The 17003-nt window shown below is 42.7% G+C and overlaps 1 protein-coding gene and 1 non-coding gene across 2 annotated transcripts; both read right to left on the minus strand.

Moving 5' to 3' along the window:
• Positions 1–2394: 2394 nt before the first annotated feature.
• On the minus strand, positions 2395–5042 carry LOC128577762 (protein argonaute-4-like). Its single transcript, XM_053580085.1, has one exon. It carries the CDS (start codon positions 5040–5042, stop codon positions 2457–2459), a length of 2586 nt encoding a protein of 861 aa, XP_053436060.1. The 3' UTR covers positions 2395–2456.
• Positions 5043–7724: 2682 nt separating this feature from the next.
• LOC128578690 (U6 spliceosomal RNA) lies at positions 7725–7828 on the minus strand. The gene has a single exon (XR_008377830.1). It is a non-coding gene; the product is annotated as a U6 spliceosomal RNA (small nuclear RNA).
• Between the last annotated feature and the right edge of the window lie 9175 nt (positions 7829–17003).

A 17003-nucleotide genomic window follows, 5' to 3' on the forward strand; every position in this document is an offset into this window, starting at 1 on the left:
CTGGCAAAGCCTTTCCAATAAGGAAGCATCCTGGTTCTGACATTCACAAAAGTCAACCAAATAAGAGAACTGCATATTTGAATCTGCAGCCAAATATAGTGCAATTGTCTGGCAGCCTGTACTTGCACCGGCACAAGCCACAGAGATCAGTAAGATGAAGTAGTAAAACTGATAACACTCTGTAAAACTTGAAAAAAGAATGCTCATTAAAGGCATTTACAGTGGCCAAGTCAGAAATCTTCATGAAAAAGTCTATGGACCCACACAATTAGTTACACTGAACTGAAGTAGATTGTTTGATTTTTCTCCCCCCACTAATGCATACACCCCACTCAATGAACATAGAAAAAAGGAATAATCTTCTCTTATGAAACTAGAGGGATGCAATGAATACCACAGGTAGCATAATATTCAGTAGAAGCCTTTCTTGTCCTTTTATTTTTTTTGGGGGGGGGGTTAGAGTCTCAAGCTGCCACCCTGGGTAGAGTGCCGTGGTGTCATAACTCACAGCAACCTTCAACTCGGGCTCAAGCGATCCTCTTGCCTCAATTTCTCTATTTCTATTTCTATTTTTATCCAACAAGTTTCAGTTTAATAAAAGGAAGGAAAACATACCGAGTACATTTTAGATTGAAAGAGAAGGGAAAATTTGCGCTGTAAGTAATTGTGCGAGTAACTGGTTCCCAGGGAAAAATTTTTTGAATGCTGGTAAGTTTTTGCAAGTTACAGCATCGCCCAATCAACCTTAAGGACTGGCAAAGCCTTTCCAATAAGGAAGCATCTGGTTCTGACATTCACAAATTCAACCAAATAAGAGAACTGCATATTTGAATCTGCAGCCAAATATAGTGCAATTGTCTGGCAGCCTGTACTTGCACCGGCACAAGCCACAGAGATCAGTAAGAGAAAGTAGTAAAGCTAATAAAAGTCTGTAAAACTTTTAAAGGCATTTACAGTGGCCAAGTCAGAAATCTTCATGAAAAAGTCTATGGACCCACACAGTTAGTTACACTGAACTAAAGTAGATTGTTTGATTTTTCTCCCCCCACTAATGCATACACCCTACTCAATGAACATAGAAAAAAGGAATAATCTTCTCTTATGAAACTAGAGGGATGCAATGAATACCACAGGTAGCAAAATATTCAGTAGAAACCTTTCTTGTAACGTCCTTTTATTTTTTTTTGGGGGGGGTTAGAGTCTCAAGCTGCCACCCTGGGTAGAGTGCCATGGTGTCATAGCTCACAGCAACCTCTAACTCTTGGGCTCAAGTGATCCTCTTGCTCAGTTTCTCTATTTGTATTTTTATTTTTATCCAACAAGTTTCATTTTAATAAAAGGAAGGAAAACATACCGAGTACATTTTAGATTGAAAGAGAAGGGAAAATTTGCGCCGTAAGTAATTGTGTGAATAACTGGTTCCCAGGGAAAAATTTTTTGAACGCTGGTAAGTTTTTGCAAGTTACAGCATCGCCCAATCAACCTTAAGGACTGGCAAAGCCTTTCCAATAAGGAAGCATCCTGGTTCTGACATTCACAAATTCAACCAAATAAGAGAACTGCATATTTGAATCTGCAGCCAAATATAGTGCAATTGTCTGGCAGCCTGTACTTGCACCGGCACAAGCCACAGAGATCAGTAAGAGAAAGTAGTAAAGCTAATAAAAGTCTGTAAAACTTTTAAAGGCATTTACAGTGGCCAAGTCAGAAATCTTCACGAAAAAGTCTACGGACCCACAAAAATAGTAACACTGAACTGAAGTAGATTGTTTGGTTTTTCTCTCCCACTTATGCATACACCCCACTGAATGAACATAGAAAAAAGGAATAATCTTCTCTTATAAGAGTGGAGGGATGCAGTGAATACCACAGGTAGCAAAATATTCAGTAGAAATCTTTCTTGGAAAGTCTTTTTATTTTTATTTTTTTGAGTCAAGAGTCTCAAGCTGCCACCCTGGGTAGAGTGCCATGGTGTCATATCTCACAGCAACCTCCAACTCTTGGGCTCAAGCGATCCTCTTGCCTCAGTTTTTTACACTTTTAGTAGAGACGGGGTCTCGCTTTTGCTCAGATTGGTCTCGAACTCCTGAGCTCAGGCGATCCATCCGCCTGGGCCTCCCATAATACTAGCTAGGATTACAGGCATGACCCACCGCGCCCGGCCAGTAAAGTCCTTTTAGAAAGTTTAGGCTGATCAGCCTTCTCACATTGAGGTAAAAATTCAGTCCAGTGCATCATAAAAGATAATTTGTGAGTATCTATTACTTCCAAAAAAATGGCTCAATTTTGTTGATAAATTAGACAGTGGTGCAAAGTATAGATTCAGCGCAAGTATTGCAAGCTGGTGGTAGAAGACCACCTGAAGTCAACTTGGCTCTATCTAGAGCAGGTAGGCATTTGAAACATTTTGAGGCTGCATGGGGTGCCAAAGTGGTTGAGTTCTTTTTCTGAGACTCTCAGGCAAAATACATCATGCGCTGGGTATCATGGTGGATCTGCACAGCCTTAGCCAAGGTCTGAGGATCCCGTCCGTCACTCTGTCCTGACACATGACTGCCTTCCGTACTGTCATGATCTTTATCCACCAGATGATACCGTGCCCTAAATGCTACGAGCCGGGCATAATATGCAGGGGCTGGAATAGAGACGGAGCGTGTGCACCTCACATAGGTATGACACAGCTGGTAAGTCAGTAGCTGGAGCTCATCTGCAGTGAAGCAGTTGTCATCCCACAAGACCTGGTAATGTGAAGGACGGCTAGTGCCCTGAATTCCTGTATGACTACAGAGGTAAAAGTCAAACTCACACGGATGTGTGATGGTACTATCCACTGCAGTGCCTGCTGGTACATTGCCACTTCTCCCCACCCTTTCTGTTTTATCTGCACAGAAGAGTCTTGTGTAATGCCTTTTCTGCACCGTAACGTATGTTATTCCTGGCCGGTAATCTTCCTCCAAGCTAATACATGCCTTTCGAATTGCTATTAGTTCTGGCCAAGATACCAGTCTCATTTGTCCCTCAGAGACCCCTCCACGGTAATAGATGATCCGAGTGGGTTTGAAGCGGGTAGATTTGTAGAACTGGATTAGTAGTTCCCGAACCATGTTAGTAAGGTCCTGAATGACCTCCCGACTGTAGAGAAGCTCTTGGGGGATCTCCTGGTGGAAAGTCTGCACCCGAACCGTAGCACAATATCGGCTGGGGTGGGCATCCATACTGCCAACCACAGCAGCAATGGAGGGCTTCTTCCCATCCCCTGCTGGGGTGTGTGTGACATCGGCTCCCAGGAAGATGACAGGCTGCTGGAATATCAAGGGCCTTTGATGAGGTACGAGCACGTTGTTAATTCCTCCGAGCTTTGCGTTTATCTTCAGGCAAAGGTTGGAAAGAGTTTGAGGTGAGGTCTTCACTACATTTTTTACCTGGACACATTGTGTGGCTATACCTAGAAGGGTATCTCCAACACGTTTCACCTCTGCATATATTGGTGTCTTTCCAGGCAAGATAACCACTATTAGCTGTAGGCCCACATATGTCATTTTCAGATGTTTAAACATGGGCTGCACGCTATCTGCACCTTGGGCATACTTGCAGAAACATGGATGACCACAGATGGACATTCCTGCATCCTTAGAGATTCTACGCAGCTGGTCAGTGAAATTCTTTAGTAAATTTTCCTTACATTGTTTCTGAGGCACAAAACAAGCAACTGCCCAAACTTTAATTTCAATGCCAGCATAAAACTGCTTTCCTCGCATGTCCCAGACACCCTGGTTGGGTGTGGCCACTGCTTTATTCCGGCCTCCATATTGCAGCATTGGTGCTGGAAGTACCCTGCCTGTGAATTCTGTCATTTCATTGTGTACAACAATGCCAAATTCTCTAAGGTATGGATCAGGTCCACCCACTATGCTGTTGCTCTTCACTAGTCTACTGATTTCTTCCTGTCTGTCAGGAGCAGCTCTTGCTGTAGCTTTGATCATTGTGGAAGTCTGACTGTCTGTGAGCTTCTTTATACATCGCTGTCCTGCCACAATTTTGCAGACCTCAAGTGGCAAGTAGGTATGCTTTTGTTCTTGTCCCACTTGGAGACACGGAAGATGGGGGTATTTCAACTGAAGACTATATTTTTGCTTAAAATATTGAGCTACTGTACAGTCTATAGTTTGACCATTTTCTAGCTGCAAAGGAAAAGTTTGATGACTGGCTGATCGTTTGGTCACATTACAAACTCGATATTTTCGTTTCACCTGTCCACAGTGGGTCACCTCAATTTTCAGAGCTTTGACTTCTTTGGTAAACTTGACACGTTGGGAATCTGTTAGAGGTCTGGTCTGTTCATTGATGTTCTGAATGTCTAAAACCTCACACATGAACTCAATGATAGGCTGAGCTCGGTAGAAAGCAGTTGCAGATATATCAATATTGAGCATCATATTCCACATAGCAGGTCTCACAGACTGATGAAAACCAAACCAAATCTCCCTGCCCCCTCCCAGAGGGTGGTAGTAACCTTCAGGGGGAGAGAAAAAGGAACAGCCCACTGGGGTGTACCTCATAGAGGGAAGGTGTCTTGTGATAATATCAAGTGCTTGCACTGAGTCATTTGGGATTTCATTCAAGTGCCCAGCCAAAGCTTCTAAAAGCAACTGAAAGCTTATAATTGACACCCACTGAACAGACACTTTAAAGGTTTGGTCTTTACCCTCACCTGGAAGGGTCACCTCCATATCAACCCTATCCCGTCCAATTGGCAGTGGGTGTGCTGTGTACATGTTTCTTTTGCCATCATAGCCAGGTTGCCGGTCACCAAATATTTGCATCTTGAAGTGCCGCACCATTGCATCTATTACCGCCCTGTTCACTCTGCGGGGCCGTTTTTCTGGTTTAATATCCACAATATAGTGATACACATCTATATTAGGAATCTGAACTCGAAAATGATTGGCTAACAGTCGAATTGGTTTTCCAGCAGTGCCATGGTCAGGACGACGAGGTGACTGAAACAGCCTGGTTAGAGATCGGGGTCTCAGCGCCTCCATGGCGGCGATGGGGGCTGCCTCGCTCAGATACCCCGCGCCTCCCTCTCCCGGCCCCGCCGCCGCTGCCGTCGCCGCCGCTGCCGCCGCCGCCGCCGCCGCGGTGAAACGCTAGGTCTCCGGAATATTGGCGCTGCGGAGGCGGGAGGGGCAGCCGCGGAGACTCGGGTGCTGCCGCGGCGCCCGACCTGGGGACAGGGACCCGGCTCCCGCGGCTTTTCAGGCCTCAGCGACAACAAAAACAATCCCCGCCGCCGCCGTCGCCCAGTTTTTCTAGACAAGGTTTTGCTTTTGCTCAGACTGGTCTTGAACTCGTGAGCTCAAGCGAGCTGCCGGCCTCGGCCTCCTAGAGTGCTAGGAGGCCGTGGGCCACCGCACCCAGCCCTGTTTTATTTTTTTAAGAAACTGAATCTCGCACTATCATCCAAACGAAAGAGTAATGGCACGATCAAAACTTACCATACCCTGGAACCTCTGGGCTCGAGCGATCCTCTCACCTCAGCCTCTAGAGCGTAGCTAGGACTACAGGCTCGCACCACCTCCTCGCTCCGCTGATTTTTAAACTGTTTTTTTTTTTAGCAACTGGTGGCGGGATGGAGGTTGTCTCTCTCGCTCATTGGCCCAGGCTGGCATTGAACTCCGCTCATTGGCCTAAGACAGTCTTGAACTCCACTCATTGGCCCAGACTGGTCTTGAACTCCGCTCATTGGCCCAGGCTGGTCTTGAACTCCACTCATTGGCCCAGGCAGTTCTTGAACTCCTGGCCTCTAGTCATCCTCCCTTCTCAAGATCTGATTTCTAAGAATTTGATTTGCACAAAACTTTTCAGAAGTTTCACTACTAGGGTAACTATTGAGGAAAAAAATTTCCAGGAGAACTGTTTATCAAATTTTCCCATTTGCTTAAGAATGGGTCTATTGGCGGCGCCTGTGACTCAGTGAGTAGGGCGTCGGCACCATATACCGAGGGTGGCGGGTTCAAACGCGGCCGGGCCAAACTGCAACAAAAAATAGCTGGGCATTGTGGCGGGCGCCTGTAGTCCCATCTACTCGGGAAGCTGAGGCAAGAGAAAAGAAAAAAGAAAAAAAAAATTAAAGAAAGAAAAAAAAGCAAAAGATTTTTTAAAAAGAAAAAAGAAAAAGATTTTAAAAAAGAATGGGTCTATAAATCTATTGTACATCATGCTTACTGTGCATGTAGTTAATAGCAATATATTGTGTGCTTGAAAATTGCTAAGAGAGTAGATTTGTGTTCTCAACCACAAAATGGGACAAATATAGGAGATAAGATATGCTACATGCATACATATATCAAACATTATGTAGTACACCATAAATATATATGATTTTTATTTTTCAGTTTAAATGAAGGAAGAAAGGAAATAAGAAATAAAGGAAGGCTGTAGTAGAAAAGAAAGAAGAGTCTATAATAATCTAGAACCAAGGTAGAAGAGTGAAAAACCTGATGGTCCTTTTTAAAAAAATGTGGGGCAGCTGCTTCCTTGGAGAATGAAGGAGGAGATTCATGTCAAGTGATTATATAAAATCCATATTTTGTCCTTTGCGGGTTCAAAATGAATTGGGCTAAACTGAACTTTTTTAGAAATCAACCCTTAATTTTTGTTTTTAAAAGTTATTTGTTCTTTGTTTCAAACGGGAAAATTCTGTTTAAATGCTCAAAACCGATAGGTAGAACTATACAAGAAAAGGTGAAGGTGGTGATGCCAACCAATAAATTAAAAGAGGCTGTTTGGAAAAATCGCTGAATGAGTCCGGCAATCGCGTCAAGATTTTCATAAAAACGAAACTTAACCAGACTTAGGCTTCCCTCCCACTTCACCTTTCCTAGAGTTGTTAAAGGGCTGCTGCCTGTGGATTTCAATAATTTGGTTTCTCCACTGGGCGGAGCCCGTGAGAAAGCGGAACGTGGGATCTGGCCCGGCCCAGGGGCCGTCAGGCACGTGGGTCCGGGTTGAAGGAATAGGAGCAAATCCATCTGGATGAAACATTATCCTTTTGTGTTCCTGCGTTTGGTACCTTTCGGGGGCGGCTGCAACTGTGAGAGTCTGTGCTCACTGACAGTGGTCAAGGCCACCTTGCTCAGCAAAGCAACTATTGTACTTTGAGCTAGTGACTCCGGAGGCTTTGCCGCTTTCTAGGCATTCCTCCAGGAGCTTTCTCCCTCTCGAGGCCTCGGCTTTAAACTCAGTTTGTTTTTACAGTGTGATGCTGCTTTATTCTTGGCTTTGGGTAGCATGGACTCTTTTCCACAGTTAATTATGGCCTCTGTGAGAAAAGAATACAGTGCTGTCCTTTATGTGTAAAGGTGATGCTCCCGACTTCACTGTCAGTAGATGCTTTGAAGTCTTTTTTCCAGAGTACCTACTCACCTAGTTTCCTTTATCCAAGCATGCATCAAAACCTAGTGCCTTTCCTGGGTAGGCAAGTTGGTGGGATACAGTGCCACTGTGGCTATAGATTACTTAGGGAGACATAAAGAGACATCACAATTATTTCAGGCATATATACATATCAAATTGCACACTTTAGGGGGCGGTGCCTAAGTCTGGTTAAGTTTCGTTTTTATGAAAATCTTCAGGCAATTGCCCGACTCTTGACTCAGTGATTTTTCCAAACAGCCTCTTTTAATTTATTGGTTGGCATCACCACCTTCACCTTTTTTTTTTTAAATATGGAACGCTTCACGAATTTGCGTGTCATCCTTGCGCAGGGGCCATGCTAATCTCTGTATCGTTCCAATTTTAGTATATGTGCTGCCGAAGCGAGCACGCCTTCACCTTTTCTTGTACAGTTCTACCTGTCAGTTTTGAGCATTTAAACAGGACAGCTCAGAGGGTAGGCACCAGCCCCATATACCGAGGGTGGTGGGTTCGAACCCGGCTCCAGCCAAACTGCAACAAAAAAAAATAGCTGGGCATTGTGGCAGGCGCCCGTAGTCCCAGCTACTTGGGAGGCTGAGTGAGGCAAGAGAATCCCCTAAGCCCAGGAATTGGAGGTTGCTATGAGCTGTGATACCACAGCACTCTACCAAAGGCGATAAAGTGAGACTCTGTCTCTACAGAAAAAAAAAAAATGTACACTTTAAATGCATGGGTAGTTTATTAGTATATCACTTATGCCTCAATAAAGCTGTTTAAAGGAAACACATTTCAGGGAATGAAATACTCAACAGTAACTGAGATTAAGTAACTGATAAAATACAAAAAAGTTTCTTTTATCTACACCACTACATAGTGGGGAAAAATCATAACTATTGCCATTTTTTTCATTTAGCTGCTATTTATCGTAAATCTTAAACTTTTGTAAATATAGCTGAGAGCACATGTAGTGAAAAGATGGAGTCAGTCAGGCTAGGGCGGGTCTGGTTGGTTTAGGTCCTACATGACCTTTACTTCATGTCTCCCATTCTTGTTTTGTAAACTCATCTTTAACCCAAAGTGTATATCTTGAAGAGTTTAGGGCAATTGATTTAGGAGATTAACTTTTAATTAGAAATGTTGTTTTGGGTTATGTCAATTTTTGTTTATTATGGGTCATGGTTATGTTAATTACTCTTATTTAAGATAAAGGTTAGTACAGTTCTTGCTTTTATGTATAAAACTTTGATTTTGGAAATGGAAGAACAGAACAATCTTGGAGAGGCTACTCTCACTGTTCTCCAGAATCTCTGACCTTGAGAAAGTTTGGTGGACCTATCTCCATCTCTGCATATTGGCTGACAGTGATGGGTGGCCAGACCCTCTTTGGTAACATAGGCACATTGTTGTACTTGCAAAATTTTTCCTAGGTGAGGATATTTCATTTATATTTTATCTACTATTGCTGTGACACCTAAGAAAACACAAAGTAATCAGGCCTCAAAAAAAAAAAAATAGGAAAGGAAAAGAAAAGCGAAAGGAAACAAATCGTCTCAGCCTAGTAGCAGATAACAGCACTGGAGTCAGAAACCCTGGCTAAGAAGTCAGGCTGGCCTGGGTCCGAATTCAAACGCTGCCACTTGCCAGCTACGTGAGCTAGGGCAAGTCCCTTGCTTTCTCTGAGCTTCAGCTTCCTCACAGAGTCCCTTAGTGAATCAAGCTCAGCAAATAAGGAACATAAAGAGAGATCATTTGATGAGAGCTTCAACTCTACGTGTGCCTCAAATATGAGTTACCTTGTGATAAATTTGGGAGAATGATTTCTGGGAGAATGATTCTTGTAAAAGTTGATCCTAAGAAAAATCCACCAACACTGATACTAGAGGGTGAGAGGTTGGTGAGTATCCTCAAAATCTGAAAGCTTCTCGGCTGGGCGCTGGTAGCTTAGTGGTTAGGGGGCTGGCCACGTGCATCTGGGGCTGGTGAGTTTGAACCCTGGCCTGGGGCCTGCTAAACAAGAAAAAAAAAAATCTAAAAGTTTCTCAGATCTTGAGGACTCTTTCTTTGTTGTTGTTTAGGTCTGGATTGGGTTCGAACCCACTAGCCCTGGTGCATGTGTCCGGCACCCTAACCACTGAGCTCGAGGTACCCAGCCAGACCTTGAGGACTTTTAATAACTAAATGAGAAAATAATGAATGTGAAGGCTCAGAACAGTACCTGATACATAGTACTATGTAAAAAAACAACAACAATTTTTTGTTATTGTCATTGCTGGTGTAATCAACTTATTTTTAAAAAATTATTATTGGTGATAGAACCGCCTACCTCCTAGTAATGTGAGCCAATCATTAATAAAATAAAGCAAGTAGAGTTCCTAGCAGAGAGGCTGAGATAAAAGGTTCAGGTGGTATTAGTTTTCTTCCCCCTTCCCGCTCCTTTTCTTTGAAGCATTCAGCTCAAATTCAGCTTACTCCATGAAGCTTTCCCTGATTCATGTCCCCCAACTTGATGCATGGGGCCTTTCTTGTGGTTGCAAATGGAGTGAGCATCACTACCAAGTACAGGCTAGGGCAGGAGACCTGGGCTGGGTCAGCTGGCACTGAGTTGCAGGAAGGCATCTGAATTTGCGCTGAGGTGTTCCCCTGGACTTTGTGTACTTTTTTTTTTAGCTGTAGTAGCTATAAGGGCAGGAAGTAGGGTGTCATGGTTGGGTTTTGCAAAACCATGCTGTGGAAGAATTTGAGGTGAAAGATGTTTATTTAGACATCAATACCTGTCAAAGGAAGGGGTGGGAGGAGGATCATCCCAACGATGGTGAAGCCAGACCAACAAAGCCTTACCCCTGAGAAGGTCTGCAGTGAGTATTGTCATCAGAGTGCACCCCCCACCCACCCAATCACTGGAAGCAGGCTTCCCCCAGAAGAGCAGGATCTCATGACCTACAGTGGAGGCAGACACTGAAGTAGCTGACAGCTGGTGTCTATGCATACAATTCCTTCCTTTGAAGGGGTCCAGGAATGGTGTGGCATATTCTCTGTGTCCACCACTCTTGGGGAAACCAACAAGGTAACACGAAGCAAAACATTGATTGTTCAGAACAGTGAATCCCAACCATATCTCAACATGTTAATTCAGAGGACTGGCAGCCATCTCTTGACACAGGATAGTACGAAACATGAAATGAAATGTCTGCGCACCAGATAACTGTACATGCGTAGTCACAGAGAAAAGAGAAAGCATAGGTGGAGAAGAGAAGCAGGCCCAGGGCCAAGACCTGAAGCATTCTAGCCAGACTTGGGCAGAGGAGGAGGAACATCAGTTATGATGAAAACTCCTCAGCAGGCAAAAGAGGGAAAATGTGGGCAATTACAGGTTAGGCCTACATGAAACATGTGGAGGATATTAAAACTGAGCAGTCCTGCCACAACAGATAGAACAGTCCGAACACACTTTTTTTTTTTTTTTTAAGACAGAGTCTTATTATGTCACCCTCGGTAGAGTGCTGTGGCGTCACAGCTCACAGCAACCTCAAACATTTGGGCTTAAGCAATTCTCTTGCCTCAGCCTCCCAAGTAGCTGGGACTACAGGTGCCCGCCACAACACCCAGCTATTTTTTGGTGAGGTTGTCATCATTGCTGTTTAGCTATGAAACATGATTTCTCACATAGATCAAATGATTGCTCCTCTAAATTCACTTTGATCAATTTTTATTCCAAATTTCTTTGTATAGATACAAAAAGTGAAGCAGTAGCTATTAAAATGTCAGCTTCGAGCAGTGCTTGTGCCTCAGTGGGTAGGGCGCTGGCCCCATATACCAAGGGTGGTGGGTTTGAACCCAACCCCAGCCAAACTGCAACAAAAAAATAGCCCGGCGTTGTGGTGGGTGCATGTAGTCCCAGCTATTTTGGAGGCTGAGGCAACAGAATCACCTAAGCCCAGGAGTTGCAGGTTGTTGTGAGCTGTGACACCACGGCACTCTACCAAGGGCAATAAACTGAGACTCTATCTCTAAAAAAAAAAAAAAAAGTCAGCTTCATTAGCCAAGCAGTTTAATGACACTGACTTTATATCAGTGTCCTCAGGTGATTCAAATAGAAGTTAAATTAACGAGTCCAATTATTTCATCTAATGCATGAAATCAAAATAATAATTTTGAGGCTCAGTGCCTGTGGCTCAAGCAGCTAAGGCGCCAGCCACATACACCTGAGCTGGCAGGTTCAAATCCAGCCCGGGCCTGCCAAACAACAATGATGGCTGAAACCAAAAAATGGCCAGGTGTTGTGGTGGGCGCCTGTAGTCCCAGCTACTTGGGAGGCCGAGGCAGGAGAATCTCTTGAGTCCAGGAGTTGGAGGTTGCTGTGAGCTGTGATGTCACAGCACTCTACCCAGGGCGACAGCTTGAGGCTCTGTCTCAAAAAAAAAAATAATAATAATTTTGAAGGTTAATTCTGATGGAGGTAAAACATCTGATAGCGTTGTAAACACTATTGTAAGTTTAGTGACAAAATTTAATGTCAAATATATAATTACTTGGGTTTTTTTCAGTGATGATATGAACACAAAAAAGAATGTTTTTTACTCAAATAAGAAATAAGTTTAACAAAGCAGTTTCTTAACTGAGTAAAAACATTCTTTTTTAACACATTTTAACACGTCTGTGGGATAGGTTATCAATTACATCCATGTATAATCAATTGTTTGTTTATTTATTTGTTTTGAGACAGCATCTCACTTTGTTGCCCCCAGTAGAGTGCTATGACATCATAGCTCACAGCAACCTCAAACTCTTTGACTCAAGTGATCCCCGTACCTCATCCTCCCCAGTAGCTGGGACTACAGGTCTCTACCACAACACCCAGCTATATTTTTAGAGACAGAGTCTCATTCTTGATTAGGCTGGTCTCAAACTCCTGAGTTCAGGCAATCTAGCTGCCTCAGCCCCCCAGAGTGCTAGGATTATAGGAGTGAGCCACCATGCCTGGCCTCAGAAGCCTATAACTGATAATTTAATTCATGCAGCCAAACAAGCTGCCATAGCATGCCTATCATAAAAGGAACTGAAGGCTGGGCATGATGGCATAATCCCAGCACTTTTGGAGGCCACTTGAGGATCACTTGAGGCCAGGAGTTGGAGACCAACCTGGGTAACATAGCGAGAGCCCCCATCTCTACAAAAAATTATTATTTTTTGCATGATAGTGCACACTATAGTCCTAGCTACTTGGAAGATTGAAGCAATAGGATCAATTGAGCCCAGGAGTTTGATGTTACAGTCAGCTATGATCAGACCACTGTCCTTCAGCCTGGGTGAGAGAGTGAGACCCTGTCTCTAAAAAAATAAAAAGACAATGGGGTGGTGCCTGTAGCTCAAAGGAGTAGAGTGCCGGCCCCATATGCCCGAGTTGGCGGGTTCAAACCCAGCCCTGGCCAAAATCTGCAAAATAAATAAATAAATAAATAAAATAAAATAAGAAAGAAAAAGACAAAAAAGAAAGAAAACCGTAGTGGCAAAGTTTACAAAGATATTTTTTTCTATAAACACAATTAGTGTCTGGACTACTTTTTTTTTTTTTTTTTTTTTTTTTGAGACAGAGTCTCATTTTGTTGCCCAGGCTAAAGTGCTGTGGCATCAGCCTAGCACACAGCAACCTAAAGCTCCTGGGTTCCAGGGATCCTCTTGCCATAGCCTCCTGAGTAGCTGGGACTACAGGAGCCCCCCACGTTGACCAGCTAATTTTTCTATTTTTAGTAGAGATGGGTCTCCTCTTGTTAAGGCTGGTCTCTCACTCCTGAGCTCAAGCCATCCTCCTATCTTGGCCTCTCAGAGTGTTAGGATTACAGGTGTAATTCACTCCACCCAGTCAGGACTACATTTTTGCCAGGACTACATTTTTTGCATGTGACAAAGTTCATGTTGAATACCTGTATTTTAAAAAATACAAATAAAAATGTATCATGGTAGTATATACATTCTCTCTTTGCTACCAGTCATCAGTCAGATTTTAGGAATGTTCGAGCTTTTGAAGAACTACTTTGTTAGTCCACTTAAGTGTCTTACGATGGTACTGAACTTTTTTTGCAAAGACTTCTCTAAATTAGGGTTATTCTTTTAAACAACAGTAGGTAATATTTAATCAAAATATTCAACAAATAGAGTGCTTAAAAAATACTTCAGCTTTTAAAGCTTTTGGCAAATTTCAGTTACTGAAAAGAATACCTAAAAAACAGAAAGCCATTAACATGTATCCCTAAGGCCAGGCATGGTGGCTCACGCCTATAATCCTAGCACTCTGGAGACTCAGGCAGGTGGATTGCCTGAGCTCACAGGTTCGAGACCAGCCTGAGCAAGAGTGATACCCCTGTCTCTAAAATCAGCCAGGTGTTGTGGTGGGTACCTGTAGTCACAACTTGGGAGGCTGAAGCAAGACAATCACTTGAGCCTTGGAGTTTGAGGTTGCTGTGAGCTGTGACACCACATCACTCTACCAAGGGTGACAAAGTGAGAGTCTGTCTCAAATATATATATATCCCTAAAAAAGAGACAGGAACAAATAAAATGAGAGCAATAATGGGTAAAAATTAACAGATAGGATTTGATTGTGAAGTTCTGTAATTGTGCTTTGGGATATCTTGATTTGAGAGAAAACCCTTGACATTTTGATAAAGCTCATTTTTTTTAATTGAATAAAATCTTAAGTAAATAGATGTATATTCTGTACCCAAATAGAATGAAATTAAGAATATAAACTATTCAATATATCTCATAGTCATTTTCCTCATTTAAATGTGATTTTTAGCATCACATTTTGGGCAACATTTTAAAAAAGAACAGAGAGACTTTTTGATGAATTTTGTTTTGTGAAAATATTTATCGAAGAGTGACATTTTGAATAGAGTGTTGCTGTGAAAATATTTGACATTAAATACTTATACATTTCAATATTTAAAAAAATTGTGAATATCCTCCATTTAGTAGAACTTGATGAGTATCAGGGTACTGCAGCACCTGAAGACAAAATATTTTCTAAATAAAAATAATGTGCTTTACAAATATGAGCCAATTGAAGGTGCGAACAACTCCAAAAAATTTTTCTCTTGAGACAGGGTCTTACTCTGTTGCCCAGGCTGGAGCGCAGTGGAGCTCATAGCTCACTGTAATCCAAATTCCTGGGCTCAAGCAATCCTCCCATATCAACCTCTTGAGTAGCTAAGACTACATGCACCAGCTACATTCCACCATGCTGGACTAATATTTTAATTTTTGTAGAGATGGGGTCTCACTATATTGCATAGTCTGGTCTCAAACTCCTGACCTCAAATGATCCTCCTGCCTCGGATTCACAAAGTGCTGGGATTCTACGCAGGAGCCACCACATCCAGTCATATTTCTTTTCTTTTTCTTTTTTAGACAGAATCTCTCTCTGTCACCCTGGCAAGGCCACTTAACTCACAGCAACCCCAAACTTTTGAGCTCAAGTGATCCCCTTGCCTCAGCCTCCAGAGTATCTGGGATTACAGTCACCCATTGGGTTGTGGCAAGAATGAAATAAAATAACATGTAAAAGGCACTTAACACACACTGCCTTGACACTCGATAAACATGAACTATTATTATCACTGCTGTTACTATTATTAAGGGACAATATTCATGATTACTGTCAGCCTTTCCTTATCATTGACTTAGTGTCCTAACATTAGCAGATTGACTGCTTGACCTTATCTTTATTTAGCAAAAAGACTCAGTGATCAGGAAGATTTGCCAAATTAAATGGCATTTTCAAAAACATTTTCCTTAGAATACTGCAATAATATTGCAAGAAGACTGCAAAATATTACAACATTCTGCAAGGTGCTCTGTTAGCAAAGGGTTCTGCCCTCAACTGATTTTGGGAAGCTACAGCCATGTCTTATAAATTCACAGTACATATTAGCACTGCAAAGTCTCTCAGAGGTCCTGCAGTAAATACTTTCGTTTGATCCTTATTTTTCCAAATTTATTTATTTATTATTTATTTATTTATTTTTGCAGTTTTTGGCCGAGGCTGGGTTTGAACCTGCCACTTCCGGCATATGGGGCATATGGGGCCAGCAATCTACTCCTTTGAGCCACAGGCACCGCCCTATTTATTTAATTTTGAGACAGAGTCTCACTATGTTGCCCTTGGTAGAGTGTCGTGGCATCACAGCTCAAAGCAACCACAAACTCTTGGGCTTAAGTGATTCTCTTACCTCAGCCTCCCAAGTAGCTGGAAGTACAGGTGCCTGCCACAATGCCCAGCTAGTTTTTGGTTGCAGTTGTCATTGTTGTTAGCAGACCCAGGCCGGGCTCCAATCTGCCAGCCTCGGTGTATGTGGCTGCTGCCCTACTCACTGAGCTACAGGTGCCAAGCCAATTTTTCCAAATTTATTTGATAATGTACCTCTCCTTCTCTCTTTTTGTATGCATGTGATGTCTCAAAATTAATATACTCTGCATATTATGTGAAACATAGATCTAGTGTAACATTTTTATTTAAAAAATGAAAGGCTCAATATAAGAAGGACTTTCCCAAGGCCACACAGTGATAGCGCATAGGTAGACAGATTTCAGGACGCCAAATGCTTGCGCTTTATGTTTTAGGAAAGTCTCTTTGTATGCAATAATCTTTTTTTTGACAGAGTCTCACTTAATCCCCCTCGCCCTCAGTAGAGTGCCATAGTATCATAGCTCACAGCAACCTCAAACTCTTGGGCTCAAGGGATCCTCTTGCCTCAGTCTCCTGAGTAGCTGGGACTACAGGCGCCTGCCACAACACTATCTCTATTTTTAGAGACGGGGGTCTCACTCTTGCTCAGGCTGGTCCTGAACTCCTAAGCTCAAGCAATTCACCTGCCTGGGCCTACCAGAGTGCTAGGATTACAGGTGTGAGCCACTATGCCAGGCCTTGTAAGTAATAATCTTTGCACATGGATGCATTAATGTGGGCTGTATACTGATAAGCAGCTGTGTGCTATCTTTGAAATTTTAAGCACAAGGACATTGTATAATAGAGGTTTTTATATTGTAAAACTTAAAATTGTATCAACCTCTGTGCTTTCTGGGGCTCAGAGTTTCTTCAAAAAGACAATAGGCAGGGACTAGAAAACACAGCAATGTGATGCAGTGTCTTGAGCTGAAATGGGATGAATGGCACAGGGTTCTCATTAGAAAGCAGTACCAATTAAGATTCCTTGAGCAGGAAGGTACAGAAATAGCAAGTTTCAAGGAGACTCACTAGAGAAGACATTGTCTCTGTGGAAGCATGATAATGTTTAAGATATTAAACCCATGGATGATAAGTTAGAAAAGAAAAGGAGGCCACATAGGACAATATAAATACAGGAGAAACCTCTGTAAATTGACCACCCAAGGGATTGTAACAAACTGATCAACCTATGAAGATAGCAACATAAGAAACTAGGCCTACTATACAGATAGCACATATGGTGCGTGTTTAGTCTATGAACATTAGGTCAACTTAAGGAGGTGGTCAATGTAGGGAGGTGGTCAGCTATGGAGGTTCTGCTGTATATAAAACTGGTTCATAATCAATACAACTAAGATTA

This window comes from Nycticebus coucang, chromosome X, assembly GCF_027406575.1.
Source record: "Nycticebus coucang isolate mNycCou1 chromosome X, mNycCou1.pri, whole genome shotgun sequence".
NCBI classification, from domain to species: domain Eukaryota; kingdom Metazoa; phylum Chordata; class Mammalia; order Primates; family Lorisidae; genus Nycticebus; species Nycticebus coucang.

Coding starts and splice junctions, on each gene's coding strand:
- LOC128577762 (XM_053580085.1), bottom strand. CDS start 5,042: ATGGAGGCGCTGAGACCCCGATCTCTAACCAGGCTGTTTCAGTCACCT.